The sequence below is a fragment of the Octodon degus genome, unplaced genomic scaffold (assembly GCF_000260255.1).
Source record: "Octodon degus isolate 3935 unplaced genomic scaffold, OctDeg1.0 scaffold00140, whole genome shotgun sequence".
Classification (NCBI taxonomy): Eukaryota; Metazoa; Chordata; class Mammalia; order Rodentia; family Octodontidae; genus Octodon; species Octodon degus.
In genome coordinates, this window is record NW_004524716.1 from 937,031 (window position 1) to 953,983 (window position 16,953).

The 16,953-nt window shown below is 47.1% G+C and overlaps 1 protein-coding gene across 1 annotated transcript in view; it reads right to left on the reverse strand.

Annotated features, from left to right (window-relative positions):
- Window positions 1–1,985: 1,985 nt before the first annotated feature.
- Window positions 1,986–16,953, reverse strand: part of Ptgfrn (prostaglandin F2 receptor inhibitor) — a 123,750-nt gene continuing 108,782 nt past the window's right edge. The window contains exons 8-10 of the mRNA XM_004641718.2: window positions 12,830–12,934; window positions 8,205–8,510; window positions 1,986–5,407 (exon numbers count right to left, since the gene is read on the reverse strand). Of these exons, the coding sequence (XP_004641775.1) occupies window positions 5,241–5,407; window positions 8,205–8,510; window positions 12,830–12,934 (578 nt within the window). The 3' untranslated portion in view covers window positions 1,986–5,240. The remainder of the gene's footprint in view (window positions 5,408–8,204; window positions 8,511–12,829; window positions 12,935–16,953) is intronic.

Sequence of the window (16,953 nt, forward strand, 5' to 3'; positions counted from 1 at the left end):
ACTAGTTGGCTTGTTCTTTTTCTCCCCTGATATCAGGGATTGAACTCAGGGCTTTACCTACGCTAGGCAAGCGCTTCACCAATGAGCTACTACTCCAGCCCTACCAATAGCATTTCTTAATACCTCTTTCTTTGATCATGGCATTTCATCGGTTGACATGCTATTAAATGAATATATACAGAGTGTGGCAAAAAAAAAAAAATGCATATACACTCAGGAAAGGAAAAACTTATATAAATATTGTAATACTCAGTTTACTGAGCCGTCAGGAGATTAATGCAAGTGACCTGTGGCCTCTACAGTTACAACGGGAGCCCTGGGTGGTGGCCATGAGCCTTCAGACATTCATCAGCCCAGTGAGCTGTTGCTGGGGTAACCTCGATCACTGAGATTGCTGCTCGTGCATTTTCGATTTCTGCTGTAGGGGCTAGCGGCACAGGAGGCTTTCTGCGATAAATGATATCCCTAGCATCCCTTGTATGGGTTGAAAAAAAATATACTGTTTTTCTTCCCCTGAAGTGTGCATACATTTTCCCCCTATGGACTCTGTATAGTTATAGTAAGCAGTACTGTTGCCACAAATAGGTTTGAGAGCACACAGCACGAAGATGCAGGGAGCAGCACCTCCGTGGGTCTGTACCTGAGCAGGCTGCATTCCCCAAGCAGCGAGTATGGATTAATTATGACATTTTATTGTCAGATGCATTCCTATTTGATGGCTTGCTGATCTTGGCACACTGCCCCTCTCCGTGCTGACCAATTCCCAGAGACAGGAAAGAACTCAAATAGGAGTGTGCTTTTCCTAGGCAAACCAACTGTCCAGAGCCCACGCACCATCACCTCCTCTCTGACACTCACGGCCGCTGTCCTTTTACCTTCATCACTCCAAGGCCAGGCACCAGACAGCTAGGGATTGTCCCCACACTCTAGAATGTGGGAATTAGCCAAGCTAGTCAGTCCCAGCCCTGCTGCCTCTGCCCTGCCAGTTTCCTCCTTGTTCTTTCTCCTCCTAGCTCTGGTGCTTGTGTGGCCCTCGGGAGTGCAGCAGACTCCCTTCTCTTGGGATCTGTCAGGCAGTATCTCATTGTGGTTTCGATGTGCAATTTTCATTAACAATGCTGAGCCCTTTTCATATGTGCATGGGTAGGTGTGTAAGGAGGTTTTTGTTTTGTTTTGGAGGAAGGAATGGGTTCACTAACAGGGAGCTGCTTGCAAACGCCAGCTCTGACCACTTCAGTATTTTGACATGAGCAGACACTGAGAAGCATGTAATGACAGGTCATTTTGGGCAGCAGGCAACATAACTGCGCATTTATGAAGTCCAAGAGCTTCCTATGTGCCTGGAACAATGCCAATCACTGGGCAATGTGAGTGCCCAGGACACACACCCAGCCCTGAACACCTCACAGTGTGAAGGTCTCTGAATAGGGTATGAAAGACAGAGGAAACCCAGATGAGGCCAATGGGACAGCCAGCTGCAGAGGCTGGCCAAGCGCCGGTGCCGGGGCTCTCAGCACAATCTGCTGCCAGGTGTCCTCAAGCCAGTCATCTGGGGAAGAGGACTGTTTGTTTTCATATTGTAGAGACTGGTACCTTCTGGTCCAGCTTGGCTCCAGATTGCATCACGAGTCAGGAAAACCACTGTGTTCCGGTTACAAATGGTCATGAAACATTGGTGTGTGTTTCCTCATCTACAGAGAGGGATAATTTTTAACTTCTCCTTGCTGAAAAGAGGTCTGTGAGGTCGTGGGAATTCAGCAAAAGACCAAGAGACCATCCGCGGGGACAGGATCCCAGCCCTCACCTTTCCACTGGCGGGAACCTCAACACGGACCCCAGGAAATCCACTTCTTCTTTCATCATTCATGAAAAGTCTACAATGCCTTTTATAGAGTTCAATGAGATCAGACAGTGCTGGGGAAACCATCCACCATGGAGAAGTGCAAAGGCAAAGGGCCAACATCAAGTTCCTCACACAACTGCAATTTAAATTAAACTTCCTTTAATGAAATAAAAAACAAATGGTGCATTGCATAATATCTGTGGTCACAGTATAAAACAATACAATTAGTTCATTTAACATTGGATATGGACAAAAATACAGAAGACCTTTTCATTGTCTCTGGAAAATTCTGCAGATCCTGATGCGCCACGCTCAAAAGACAGTCAAGCCGTTTTCCTAGTGATCTGCACAGACGTCTACCACTGAGAGTTTGGTCGAACAGCGGAGGAGAACTTACCCGAAGCCCAGTTCCCTTCTTCCTCTGTTGTCATCGGTGAAGCTAAAAAACAAAAGTTTTCTGAAAGTCGCAAGTTGTGTAGTATTGCTTATTGTTCCTGCCCGAAAGGCTCAGTCTTTGGCTCACGGATGTCAGTGACAAAATCGCGGCTGCAGTCTGCAAAGCAAGAGGCGAGAGCCACCAGGGCAACACACAGAGATGTGGGCAGGAGGGAGCCGCGTGGCCGGGAGGAGGGGGAAACACACATGAGTACACCTCTAACTTAAGATTGAATTCAGCTGGTGAGTCGGAGTTCCATTGTCCCATGAAAAATCTGAAAAGTTTTTAAAAAGCCAGAGTTTGCATTTTTCTTTTATTTCTTTTTTCTTTTTTTTTTTAAAGTGAAACGTGTATGTAAACATCATAAAGTAAACAATCTAAAGTAATTTTGAGGCTTCTATCTGAACACAGCTTAGGCTCCTTCTGGATACACCTTAGCAATTGGGGAAAAACCCAACCTTCCACAGTTTCTGTCAAGAAGCGCAGTTCCATCCGCGTGGGGCCCGGCCCGGCCCCTCCTCCACGCTCGCCCGCGCTGCTGGCAGCAGCCTCTCCCAGAAGAGCACTTTGTGGGAAGCCCTATTTGGTACAAGAGCATATCTCACATTTTAAAACAGACACTCATCCCAAGCAATTTTATGTCCCCGGAAGGTGCCAGGTCCTCGGCGCCATGTCCCGGGATTGCTGCCCCCTCTCCCTGCCCCTTGCTGAGGTGAGGTTTGGCTGACCCAAAAGGACATAGCGGGGTATGTGCAAATCAGTGCTGTGACAACGCAGCCTCTAACTGCACCACCCACTCGAAAGGCAAAGGTGACCACTTGATCCCTTGACCACCACCGTGTGTCTGGTGCGATCTACCTGGTCCTGTCCAAAGCTAAGTACTTTGTCCTCTTACTAAAGAGGACCAGTGCCCTAACAATCCTGACCTTCATGTAGTAACTGGAAGACCCCAAGGGCACTGGCTGCAACTAAGACAGCGCCTGCTGCTCTTAACTCCTGTTTATACGTTCATTCATGTCCTACTCTCTCTGAAATAGTGGATTTAGGAAATGGCATGTAGAGAACACCCGAACCTAGTGCCTTGAGGAGGTCTCTGTTTCCTGCAGTCTCTCACCGGGGTAGGGCATACCTGCGGCCTGTTTTTCCACCACACTTGAAGCCTGGAACCCAACCGTACTGCAGCCATCAGCATAGAATTTCGCATCTCTACTCCAGGAGTGGTCCCCACACTGGGCAAAATAAAAAAGGAAAACTAGGTAGAAATCTGCCTCTGGGATCGACCCAGTGATAGTGGAGGCCCAGTCATAGGCAGCAGAGAGGGAAGCGGGGGTGGAGAGCGGAGAGGAGCTCGGCTCATCCGGCCTGTGGTGACAAAGAGCTGCACAGGAAGGGCTATCATTCTGTATTACTTTATTGCTCAAAACAAACGCATCTTTTTCTCTTTTGGAAGACAGAGCAGTGTTAGACACTTCAGAGCCAGAATAAATGCAAGGAGGATTGCCATCAGGGCATGAGTCACCAGGGAGCCTCAGGAAACCCCACTGGGGTGCTTCCAGAAGGCCAGTGCAGTGTGGGGTGTGAGACGCTCCAGGGAGCCAGGGCTTGGAGGGGTGCGACGCTGCCAAAGTGGAAGCTGGGGACCGGGAGCATCTTCCTGTCTGCTCCTCTGCTCCTGATGGGGGCAGTCGGGCACAGCAGCTGCTCTCAGCCCTACTTTACAGGCTGCCCACGTGACAGTAAATTGCTGGGTTTCCTAATAGGAAAGCAAACATACCAACAAGTATACCCTCTCTCACCGGCCCCCTGCAGGGGCTCTTAAAAAGGTTTGAAGGACTGAAAAGGTCACTGAAGACACATGATTCCTCCAAGCAATTTCTGAGTCCTTGAAGTCAGTCAATCTTGCAAACAGCAATTTGCTTTCATGCAAAGGGACCCAAGAGGCAAATGAAGGACACGGCCTATCTGAGGGTCCCCTGCAAGGCCCCTGGTGGCCTACACTTTGCCTCATGAAGGGCAGAAGGGCAAAATGGGGGGCTGCTTCAGCCTGGCACTGCCCTGACTGCACTGACCTCTGGGTGCGGGCTGCGTACCCTAACTTCCTAGAGCTCTCCTTGGCGGCCCTGGGTCAGCGGGTGCAGATCCATCTGATAGAATGTCTGTCCTTTTCTGGTCCCCAACCTCCTCCTCTTTGCAGAACTTCTATCTGCCCTGGGTGGAGGCAGCTGTGGTTTTATCCTCATATTCACTCTTAAGGCGAAGGTGGTGAGATAAGGTGCTCGGTGGAAAGCCAAATTCCAAACTCCAGGGCTGCCCTAGTAGCACGCTTACAGAAAACGGATGCAAAAGAAATGGCGGAGGGGCAGAGAAGCAAAAGAAATGCATTTGGGCTCCATGAGAAGTTACGTACCCCAAGTTTAGATTTCCAATGTAGTCTAAACTCCTGGAAATAGGGAGATGGAGCAGGGTAGCGAAAACCACAAACGAGCCTTCGGCACAGGTCTGTGTCACCTCTCAGCTGGGGCAGAGCCGCGGCAGCCCTCCCCAAGGGAGCCCCTACTATGGGCGGGCACAATCTCACGCAAGATAAAGAACTCTGACCGCCATTACCCCTTCCTCACCACAAGCCATCGCAACAAAAGTGACCAACACACACAAGTCGGAGGATCTCTAAGCCAGTAGGAGAAGAAAAAAAAATCAGACGAAGGTTAACCATTAAAAAGCTGCAGTCGGGGAAACACACGCGATTGTTATACATCAGAAAGTGCTGTGGGATGAGGAGCTGCGTGCTGGTAAACACATCCGCGCTCTGAACCTGACATGCAGAAACGAGTGAGCGCCAAGTCCCACCTGAGATTAGAGAGGACTGGTTTTAGTGTAACGCACTTCCTTTGAAGGATCACTGTCCTCTTCTCACCCCCACCGTCCCAGAACGTCCTTTGGCCCCTCCCTGTTGGCCGCCACCTAGTCCATCTCCATTGACATGAGCCGCCGGCGCTCCCGCCGCGTCTCCTGCACCTCCTTCTTACAGCACCAGTGTGAGCTGCAGTATCCGATGAGGCAGGACAGGAGCCCGATGACGGTGGACAGACCCACCCCGATCAGCAGGGGATACTTGAAGGCGTTCAGCACTGGGAAGAAGAGAACAAGAGCAGGCATCAGGGCCTCAACGATGCGGCTGGAGCCTGTTGCTGTTGCAGGCAGCCCGAGTTAGATAGAAATACTGTAGGTAGTTAGACAGGGACAGGCCCTCGAAGGGGATGACAAAGACCAGACATCTTACTGGGGAGATGCTCTTGGTGTGAGCCAGACCTAAAGATCAAACAAATGCTGACCTCCCTAAAGTTGGCATCCAGGATTGCTCATTAGTTGGGAAGAATCATTGACTGAAGGCCACCAGATAAGGTCGCCCGCTTGCTACATGACTCGCTACCCCATTTGGTCCTGGGCCTAATAAATTTTACCTGGGCAATGGTGCTTGTAATCCCATTGGTTGACCATAGTTTTGTCCCACCCTGTATCTGCCTAAGCGAGACCCCTTTGCCTCTACCTTAGCCCCGCATGGTTTTGTCCTATAAAATAACCTGAAGGAGACAGCTTCCTGGGCAACCCGCTCGGGACCCCCTTCTGTCCCTCTCCGACAGAAGCTTTCCTTTCCAATAAAGTTTTACCTTCAGCCTCCGTTTGTTCCTAAAATTCATTCTTTGGTTTTAGAGAACACGAACTCATTCAGGCCAGGTTGGGAATTTCACATCCCCATATCACTGCCTTCCTGTGCCCCACACCAGGATTGCCCAGGGGGATCAGGTCTCATGAATCCAGCACCCAGCACTGCCTACCTAGCGCAGTGCTGCAGAAGAAAAGAATCAGCCACTGACAAAATGAGCAAATGTCTCCCCATGTTCTGTGGGGTAGGGAGCAGAAAAAAAGATTCCACTTGCTGCCTCTGAATGTCAACTTGTTTTTAGGGTTTTGGCAGGAGACTGATTTTTAAAAGTCAGTATAAGGGCACTGCACGTTCAGTAGCAGATGCAACTTAAAAAAAAACAACTCTGCATAAATCAATTCTATGCATCAAATAACCGAAGTGTGCTAGGGAGTTATTTTAAGTAACACTATAGTAAATTATCGAGCAAAGTGAATAATCACTCCTCTACTTGTTTGGTAAATCTGGGTTTTCATATACAGCAAGTTCAAGCAAGGAATTTCCAAGAGGCAGACACTCTAGAGATGACGCAAGTTCTAAATACGTGCAAACACTGTACCAAGGCTGCCCCAGAGGCCCTGTCTTCCCTTCCCTCTAAGCACTCTACGCCTTGGGTGGGTACCACTGAGCCAGTCCCTTAGCCTAATATGGTTAGATTTTCACAACAGCTCCAGGAGATACTATTGTCCCACTTTAAAAGAGACAATCAAAAAGCCAACCTGTCTGTGGAAGAACTGGGGTTCTTAGGGACATCACCCCAAACTGGCATATCTGGAGGGAAACATTCCTAAGGCTTCTACTAAATCTTGGAGGCACCTTGTTATGGTTTGTGTATAGGTGTCCCCCCTCCCCAAAGCCTCATGCAGTCTTGGGGTGGCTTCTGGAGTTTGTGATTGATTTCTGTGGGTGGGGATGCTGCCCTGCCAGGGGCAGGTAATTTGCATTACAATGTAAGGTGAGAAGAGAAGCCAGCTGCTTGAGCTGCTGCTACCCCTCCCTTGCGCTCTTGCTCTTTGCCTCCACCATGAAAGGTTGCTTTCTGCTATGTGCTGCTCTGCATTGGACCCAGCTGAGTATGGACTGAAGCCTCTAGTAACTGTGAGCTAAATAAACCTTCCCTTCCTTCATTTTGGCTGTCGGGTATTTGTCCCAGCAACGAGTAAAAAGTAACTAAGACACACCTGAATTTTAATTCTCTCCATGGAGTATCCTAATTGGCATTTATTTTCCATAGCTTTCTGTAGGGGAGATGTGTTGTTGTTTTTTTTTTAATCTTTTTTCTGGGGGGGAAGGGGGCTGGCTCAGCCTGTCCTGAGGGTGGGGCTGGGGTGGCATGTGGTGCCGGGGATCGAACTGCAGTCCCCTGCACCTGCCTAAGCTTACCTAAGCAGGTGCTTTAGATCGCGGAGCTATCTCGCCAGCCCAGGCGTGTTTTTCTATGAATCAAAAAACAAGTATTCCCACCTTTCATGTTCAAGGACCCATTCAGCTAGGCTGATGTAGTGGTCAGCATGGACCAGAGAAGTGGGGAGTCATCCTTGCACCTGGGGGCTCTGTGATGCCCCCACTCTGTTTAGGTGAACGGGGGGGGGGGAGGGGAAGGGCAGCCAGCACTTAATGTGGCTTCTTCTGGACACCTGACTTAGCTCTTCTAACACTGGTGGCCCCTGCCAATCTCAGGACACAGGTAAGCAGATTTCTACAGAATTTATAGAAAAGACAAAGCCTTGAAATTCTTTCCAGTAAGTCTTTTTTTTTTTTTTTTGTATTTTAGGGAAGAGAAAACAGGATGTTCAGGGTCTCACTACTAGATCAGACTCATAATGATCTGCCTGTTTACAGCCTCCCAAAAGCTGAGATTACAGGCACGTGCCACCATGCCCAGTCTCAGCGCGCCCAGGGGCAGAGCTGGCACGGCAGTTCCAGGAATCGAACCCCTGGACCCTGCATCTGCTTGCAGGTGCTTCAATCTGCTGAACTATTTGGCCGGCTCTTTTCCAGTAAGTCTTGAAAATTATTTCCCACTGGTGCCCCCTGCACAGGATGATAGCCGGGAATGAGCAAGGGCTGCCTGTTTTCAGAGTTGAGCCTACGCCAGGCCTAGAGAAAAAGCGAGTCGGACGTGCGGTGGCACGGAAGCCAGACTGTGGAGGCCTGGCTATGGCAGCTGTGACACAGCAGAGACAGGACTGCCAGCAAGAGGGCCTGGGCGCCATGCTTACCATCCATCTTCACGGTTATAAAGATGGGCTTGGAGAGGATCTCCGTCTCCTTCTGCCAGGAACCTGTTGGGGACTTCACCCACGGTGTCACGGCACAGTAGTAGTTGCCAAAGTCCTGGTCCTCAGAGCCATGTACCTGCAGCAGGAATTCCAGCCCACTCACGCGCTCCAAGCTGAGGTCACTCTTCCAGTCCCTCCTGCCCGTGGTCACGATCCCCTTCCGATCCAAGGAGGACAGCAGGGAGGGAGCTTTGTCCAAACCGAAGGAGTGTACCGCAAACCAGCTCACGTCAAAGGCCATGTTATCTGTGAATTACCAGAGAACATGGCAATTACTAGAAGCCAAGCCCTGAGCTCAGCGCAGTGGAGAGACTCACGCAGCTGCCGCGTGCACGCGACGTGTGTGCTGCCCGCCTGCTTTGTGCTCCACGTACGCGTGCACACAGCGGCCGTGTGGTGAAAGCACCTTCATCCGCCTCTATGCTGGGCCACTCTGATCGAGGCTGGACTCAACCTAACTCAGCAAGTCCAGCTTCAGGATCCAGTCTTTTTCTTTTTAATGTATTTAGTAGAGGGTCTACAGGGTCTCACTAGATGGACTGGACTCAAATTGGACCCTGTTTTCAGCTTCTTAAGTGCTGGGATGACAGGTGCGCGCCACCACGCCCAGTCTCCATTAACAGCTCCGCCCACCCCTGGGGCCTAAGCAGGCGTTTTGGTCTGTTGAGCTACGTGGCCAGCCTGTGGGATCCAGCCTCTTAAACACCACACTGCGCCCACCTGGCCTGGGGAGTCCCCAGAAGGGTCGGGCAAATTAAGATGCCTCCCCACACAGCACTGAAAATAAAGCTGAGGGTGGTGACACTGCATGCTGTCTCCCAGAGAAAGCTGGGTCCTTTGACATTTCAGGCCAAAGACCACAGACTAGAGAGACTTAAGTCATAAAAAACATTTACATCAAAGTGTACAAAATTTAGAGCCATAAACAATTTAGAATTTTATCGTTTGCTATAGTTTTTTTTTTTTTTTTTCTTGCAGAAGTGGGTAAGTTCAAAACAAGAGGAAACAAATATCAAGCTGAGAAAATTGAATGTAGTTTAACAGTCCCAGTGAGCACTGCGGCTGGATCGTAAAGCACCCTGCAAGATTAGGGTTCTAACAGCCTCAAATAAATTAATATGGGCATGAGAAAAGGAAGACACCAGCACAGCGTTGATTCTCCAAGAGGGGGAAGGGAGCACATATCCCGAACTCTGGACCACAACTCCTCATCAGTACCAACTGACAGTGGCTGCGGCTGCCTTAACTTATCCAGCAGGCAAGGGAGGCCCATAAGCCACAAGCATGTTCTACCTGAAATCCGCCTGACAATATATGTTCATGTATGTATGTGTTATGCATGTACAATGCAGTTTATATAAAATGTAACACTTCTTCATTTAGTAACAGTACAGTAGGGTCAGGGCTATAGCTCAGCAACATAGTGCCTGCCAGGCAGGTGCAAGGTCTTGAGTTTGATTCCCAGAACCAAAAAAAAAAAAAAAAAAAAAAGTATACTAATAACGTCAAAAGGCGTATTATACGGCTAATAGGTGTTCAGGTAGTTTCATAATAAAAAGAAGGTAAGTTCAAGTAAAAGTAGAAATTTCTACAGAATTAGCCCAATGATAACTCCTTTTCCGCTCACTCTGAAAATACAACACAGAATCTCCTTTTCTTCCTGCCACGCCCCTGTGGAATGTAAGCATAAAATTCGCTTGTTCCCAGAATGTAAGTCACTTCTATTCAAAAAAGGCCAGCTCTGAGGGGGTCGCATGAGTGCCGTCAACCTCCTCTTCCTTGCGGGTGTTGGGCAGAGGGACACCTCAACCTCACTCATCTCCTCAGTGGAAACTAACTCAGTGCTGCTGCCACCCGAGGTGCTGGGTGCTCCTCAAGGCAAAAAGGCAAAGCTGTGTTCCCAGTATGTGCACCCAGACTCCAAGCCCTGACTGTCCCTGGTGCTTTCTGAGGTGGGCTCCCGGGGCTAGATCCCAGCACCATCAACACCAGCCATGTGACATGGGGAAGGTGCTTAAGTTCGTTGCAACTTAACTTCCTTGTCTATAAAACAACACCCACACCTAAATTAACTATATTTATAAAAATGCTTAGAAGAGCACCAAGGCCCAATAAAAGCTGAGCACCATGAACTCATCGCCTGCGCGGTTCTGATACTTGGTCCTACAAAGACACTGTGCATAGGAAGAGGACCGCCACCGCCATCTGTAGATGCTGCTGGTCCCCCCACCCCCCACCTCCGGGGCTCTGCTACCTGTGGCAGGTGCTGGCTGCTAAAGCTCTCTCACCTTTACCTTCTCCAGAGGACTGGCCCTAGCTGACAGAAGCCACATCTAGACAGGTCTTGTGGAGGTTATGAAACACACTCAGTCCCTGGCCCCACATGTCCTGGGCAATGACTGACTTTAGGAGGGTGAGCCCGGTCCTCTCACTCAAGCTGAACAATACCCCAAAAGCACTCACACCCCAAGAGCCCCTGCAGACAGAGACTTATTCTAGATTCTTACCTCTGCCTGACTTCTTCAGTGCTATTTCCCAGGGACTCTCCACAGAGCACCCCTCCAATGGGTCACTGTGGACTCTGCTTCAAGAGAAGCTGACTCAGGGCACAACCCGTGCTCTGCCACCTGCCCTGGCACGGGGGCGCCTCAGCCCTTGGCCTACTTACGCAACTCTCCCAAGGAGAATTTCCTCACAGTCCAGAAGATGTGTGAGAGAAAACTAAATTATAATGTGTATTTAATTATTCAGAATCTTCCACCCACACAGTCCAAGAATGCAAAGTTCTGGAAAATTATGACCTGCAAGATTACCAGCTACCTATAGCTTTAGCAATTACACTGGAGAAAAATATTTTTACACTAAGGGCACAACTGGTGACCCATTAATTTATTGAGAAAGAACATTTAAAGGATTTATTTTTGCATATATCATAAATGTGATACAAGGGTAAACATGGCATTCCATTAGCCTAACTCTTAGGAAGGATTTCTCTCCTTTCTCTCTGGCAATCTTTTCTACTTTTACTTTCATTTCCATTTCTGAATGGCACCTTAGTATCCTCAATCTTTCCCACCTCAGAGCAGTAGTGGCTTCTCACCTAAGTCCTATTTTCCTCATTCCCTGCCCCCATAGACAGAGCTAACCAACTCCATCAGTTGATAGGTTTCTTTCTTCTTTCCCTTTTTTCCGTCCCCTACAATCTTTTCTTCCTACCCCTAAAGCACGGCTAGCGAAGGTTCGCAATCAGCACATCACCAGCAACAGGTCCAGTCCGGCCCACATCTGTGTGGCTAAACAGCTCTCCACTGCACACAGCCACACCCATCAGTTTACGCGGTTATCCACAGCCGCTTTCCTGTTATGGTGGCAAAATTGAGGAGCTGCTGCAGAGACCATCTGGCTTGTAGAACCAAAAATATTTCCTACTGGGGCTTTAAGAGAAAACCTCAGACAAGTTGCCATCTGAGCCATCCAACGAAAGTCCTCCAGAAGCCAGGGGTGTACTGGGTCAGCAGCTGCCTGGTGCACTGGCTCCAGGCGCCCGCTCCCAAATGCCACCAAGGCTCAGGGCCTGCTACACTGGATCTTCCTCCTGGCTGCTCTAGAGGCCACTGCCCTCGGCCCTGGCACCTGCCCCTCCTTCCCAAATGACACCTGTTTCTTGGTGTCCCCCCACCCCCAGCACCACACGCACCACAGCCACACTTCCAGCAGTCTCCATATAACACAGTGTGTCCTTCTCAAGGTGCAAATCCGCATGGAGCCCGATGCTGCTTACTATGGGTGGGTCTGGACAGCATCCAGGGTCAAAGTGAGCCAAGGACAAAAGGCAGTCCTGTGTGAGTCAGGTACTTCACGGGCACTCTGGGAAAAGCCAGAGGGGGCCACAGTCCCGCTAAACAACTATTGTGTGTCCTGCTATTGTGTGTAGTCAATCTGCCAGGACTTAAGGATCAGGAACAAGAGAGGGACAACACCTTGTCAGTGAATGGGGCCGAGCAGAAAAGGTGTGAGGTGGTCCTACTGCTCTTAGGTTTGCTGTGGTTAATAGTAACCTTTTCTGTAAAGAAAACATTTCCTAAAAATTTTATAATCACACCCCTGGACACTTGCTAAAACTCCCTCACTCTGTACTATATCTCCTCATAATGTTAATTGCCGTTGTCTCGCGTGTGTCTATAACTGGACTGCAAACTCCACGAGAACAGAGAACTTTGTTCACTGCTTTGTGCCCAGCATTTATAGCAGTGGTTATACACTGAAGGATCTCCATGATATCTGAATGAATGAATGAGAGACACGGAGAGAGAGAGAAAGTCCTACCAGGGGGTTTCAAATCAGTACCCGAGGGGACCCACTGAATGTCCTGGAACTGAAACTTAACTACCTGGATGTGTTTCTAAGTATCCAACAGATGTTAGCATTCAGTCAAGGCAGTTGCAAGCCAAGGACTACGGAGATGGACAAGCTAGACCCCCGCTTCCCACAGCTGGGTGACACAGGACGGATAATATAAAAATGTTTCAACAATACGGGAGAGGGAAAAGAATGGAGGGAGCTACCTGGGTCCAGGGCTCCTTCCACGGTGATGTTGCAGACCAATTTGATCAGGTCTCCCCGGGTGACCGATGGTGTGTCCGAATGCACAGAGGCATTAAAGATGGGACCTGGAAGAAAGTCACACTAGCTGTTATTCACCTTGCAGGGGATCTCCTGGACATTCCCATTCCTTATGATGGTGTCTAAGTTTGGTTTTCTTTTCCAGGAACTGTTCTAGAAACTCACAGCCTAGTGTTCTAGCGTTGACTAAGAAAGACACATGCTTCGGGCTTATCCAAATGAGCTCCAGATCAAGAGGAAACCTCTTCCCACAGTCACCTCTGCTTCTGATTTTTGCTTCACCTTCTCCGTGATGACAATCATGTCTCATGTGAAGACCACCCCCACCTCCTACCCCAGTGACAGCCTGTACTGGTTCTGGTTCAGTGTGGTTTCCTGCAGGCCAGGGTAGACTGGAAACCAGAAGGTCAGGGTCCGAGCTACAGGTTTTGGTCCCAGTGGAGGAAGGGGCTCACTGTACTGTGCTGGGTGCTTGAGGCCAGGGGCCTCGCTATTCCAAGACTGGAATCTAGTCATGAGTGAGAAATGCTGAGGATGGCAACATTTCTATGAAGAATGGTACAAGCATTTCAAGTTACACTGCAGTCATCCAGGGGAAACTGAGGCAGTGTGGACATTCCTTTCATAAGTCTTTACTAATTGAAGAGGTAGGAACAATGTAGGAAGTCTGAACTTTTTAATTTTTCTGTAAACTGAAACCTGTTTAAAAGTCTGATAAAATAAATATAAAACCACTTACCTAGACAGGAGTAGTCTTGCCTACCTCCCTGAAAATACCGTAGGTGTATTTATTACTTTTAACCAGTCTGTGAATCAATTAGGTGAGAGCATTTCACAGCCTTAAGCCAACTTAATCCTGGGAGTTCATTGTTTACTTTAGCATCCCTACTCCTAAAACCTTGGAATGGGTAAACCTGAAAGTTCCAGAATATCAGTGCTATGGGATTCCTCTTGGATTTCTGGGAAATATAGCCCTCGATGTTGAATGAAAAACTCATTAGAAGTTAAGACTATAGGTGTTACCATCTTGTTCCAATTACCATAAAGGTAAAAGTACCTCAAAATACTTTTTTTTTTTAAACAACCAGAAGAAATGACTGTGAGAGTATAAAAAGTCATATCACCCAATGAAGCAATTAATTAAAATGGCTGAATTTTCATTTCAACTTGATGACTCATAAGACAAATTCATTAGACTGTTTCGTAACACTAAACTCAGAACTCATTTGTGCTTTGCTGGGAGAAAGGTAAAGGATGGTTATGCAACACCAGTAGACAGCCCTGGTGGGAACTGCTGAGGGTGTAGACTGAGTAGAAAGCAGCAGAACATGTAACTCCAGAGGGACAGAGATGGTGACAAAATGGCCATCTCAGGAACCTAAATCTACTTCTGGACATCCTCTCCTCAGTCACAGGGGTTCTCAGGTCCCTATCACCCCGGACCAGCCCTGCCTGCATCTGTGAGGAGGTGCAGGATCAGGCTGATGCTCCAAGCTGGCTCTGTGGTGACAACTGGAGTACTTTATTACTAGTGGCCATGGGTTAATTCAAGGTAGTGCGCACTAGGATGAATGAACAATGCTGCTTACATTTTTTTGTCAGATTAGAAATTTCTTGGCAACAGATCTATTATACTTAAGGGCTTTCTTGAAAGTGTGTGGCATTTTTTTAAAGAAAATACAAAATGATAAAACATTCGGAAGCCAAAGAAAGGCTTTATCTCATTTGAACAAATGTCATATTTTCTTTGCATTTCCAAAAAAAACCCAAGTGCCTTTGAGGTCACAAGTTATAGTTCTCCTTTCCCCTACTGGTCAAGGCTGTGTGAATTAAGAGGGGATTTGTGCTATGGCCGGCACGGTGGACCAGGCCTGGGAAGAAGGCCTTCGCGTAGCGAGCTATTCACAGTAGTAGATTTCCTTCTAATGAAATCAACAGCTCACTGTTAATATGGGTCATTATCCCAGGCTAAGAAATATTTTCATTATGGTCAATTTCTGTGGTAATACTGTTTTTGTGAGGGGATTTGTCTGGTTAACTTCACAGATGACAGATTAAGGCACACAGATTTTAAGCGAACAACCAGAATCACTAGGGGTCCCCTGATTGCTAGTCTACAGAGTACAGCTTTTAAATTCAAACATCAACACAGGCCATGTTTTAACCTCAGTCTCAGAAAAAGCATGTTAATAGCAGTATGTTTTTTGAAAGCAAAAATTACAGACCATTTGCATGTCCATCAAGAGAGTAACAGTTAAGGAAATTCCACTATATATTGTCATTACAGCCAGTATTTGCCTAGAATTTACTGCAGCAGTAAATATGTTTATCATATTGAAGGGAGAGCCAAGGCAGGTCATAAAATTATAAAATGCAGCCTGATCTCAAAGTCATGAAGAAAACACAGAAGAAGAAAACTCTATGAAGACCACCAGCACAAATGAGGTCCATTTAGTAGGATTGTGCATAATTCTATTTCTCTTCTTTTTACTATTTAACTCTTTTCAAATTTTCCATTTTAAGAAGAAAAAATATAGTGTTCTTTTAAAGGCTAAAGCCCACACCATCAAATTTAAATCCTATTTTCCCCCGTGACACTTGAGTCAGTAAAAGCCATGATTTATTAAGTCCCCTTGGAAAAAAAAGTCTTCAGTAACATGAGTCGAGTGCCCTGAGCTCAGAGGACGGGAGGCAGAGGCTGGAAAGACCTTTTGCTGGGTCTCCATGAGTGCTGCTGAATTTTAGGAAGAGAAGACTCTTCAGTTTCAGATCAGTGTTTGCTGCGGGCTAAGTCACGGCTACAGCATCACGTTGGGTGATGGATTTGATGACAGCTGTTTCTAACTGAAATGTGAAGTAGACAAGACAACTCCATAGATTAAATAAAATAAAAACCTTAGGCAGTCTCGTCAATGGAAGCGATGGTGATTCTGTCTGTTGAGATTTAAGGAATTGAGAAATAGATTTAATATCTGTTCCTCACCCTGAAATACACACAAAAGATTTTGTATCTCCCCTCTCCCACATAGCAGTTGAGGAGAAAGATCAAATAACAAGATGGAAATGTCTCCTACAGGGCAAAACAGATACACAAATACAAAGTAAAAGTAATATAATCGTCTTATCTGACCAGACACAGAAAAAGCATGTGACAACACCCAACATTTCTTCATGACAAAAACACTCAACAGACCACGAATGGAAGAAAACTTTCTTAATCTGACAATAAGCATGTATGAAAAATACCCAGTTAACCCACACCCAATGGGTATGAATGCTTAAGATGAGAAACCCCGAAGATGAGAAATATGACAAAGATGCCAGCTTATGTTATTTCTACTCAACACTGTGCTGGAGGCTCAAGCCAGGGAAATTAGGCAAATAAGTAAATAAATAAACAGTATTCAATTTTGAGAGGAAGAAGTGAAACATCTCTATTTACAAATAGCATGGTATTGTATTTTAAAAACTATATCAAAAAGTTGCTAGGACCACAAAAAACTATTAGAACTAACAAATGAGTTCAGCAAGGTTTTGCTATACAAGATATATAACTTCTATACAATTGCAACAAACAAGCTGAAAAGTAAATTAAGAAAGCAAGCCAAAAATCGTGGCTTACACCTGTCACACCAGCACTCAAAACTTGAGGCAGGGGGACTGTAGGTTCAAAGTACGGCTGGGCAACTTAGTGAGACTCCATCCCACATGTAGGTAGGTAGGCAGGTAGGCAGTCAGGTAGGCAAGCAGACAGACAGACAGATGTTTGAGATACATCTTTCCTCGCACATGCAATGCCTTGGGTTCAATCCCCAGTAGAGCAAAAAAGAAAGTACATATACAACAACAACAACAAAAAACAATTACAAATTTGGATAAACAACAAAAAGTCAGCATTTGTATACTGAAAACTACCACTGAAAAATATTAAGACATTTGATATTCAGACAGATAGTGAGGTTAAACCCAACTGCATATGTTGTTGGGTAATAATAAGCTTCTCTTCTGGAGGGTTAACAACCTGAGTTTGCAGACCAAAAATTAGAGAAAAAGAAGGGCTGCAAGG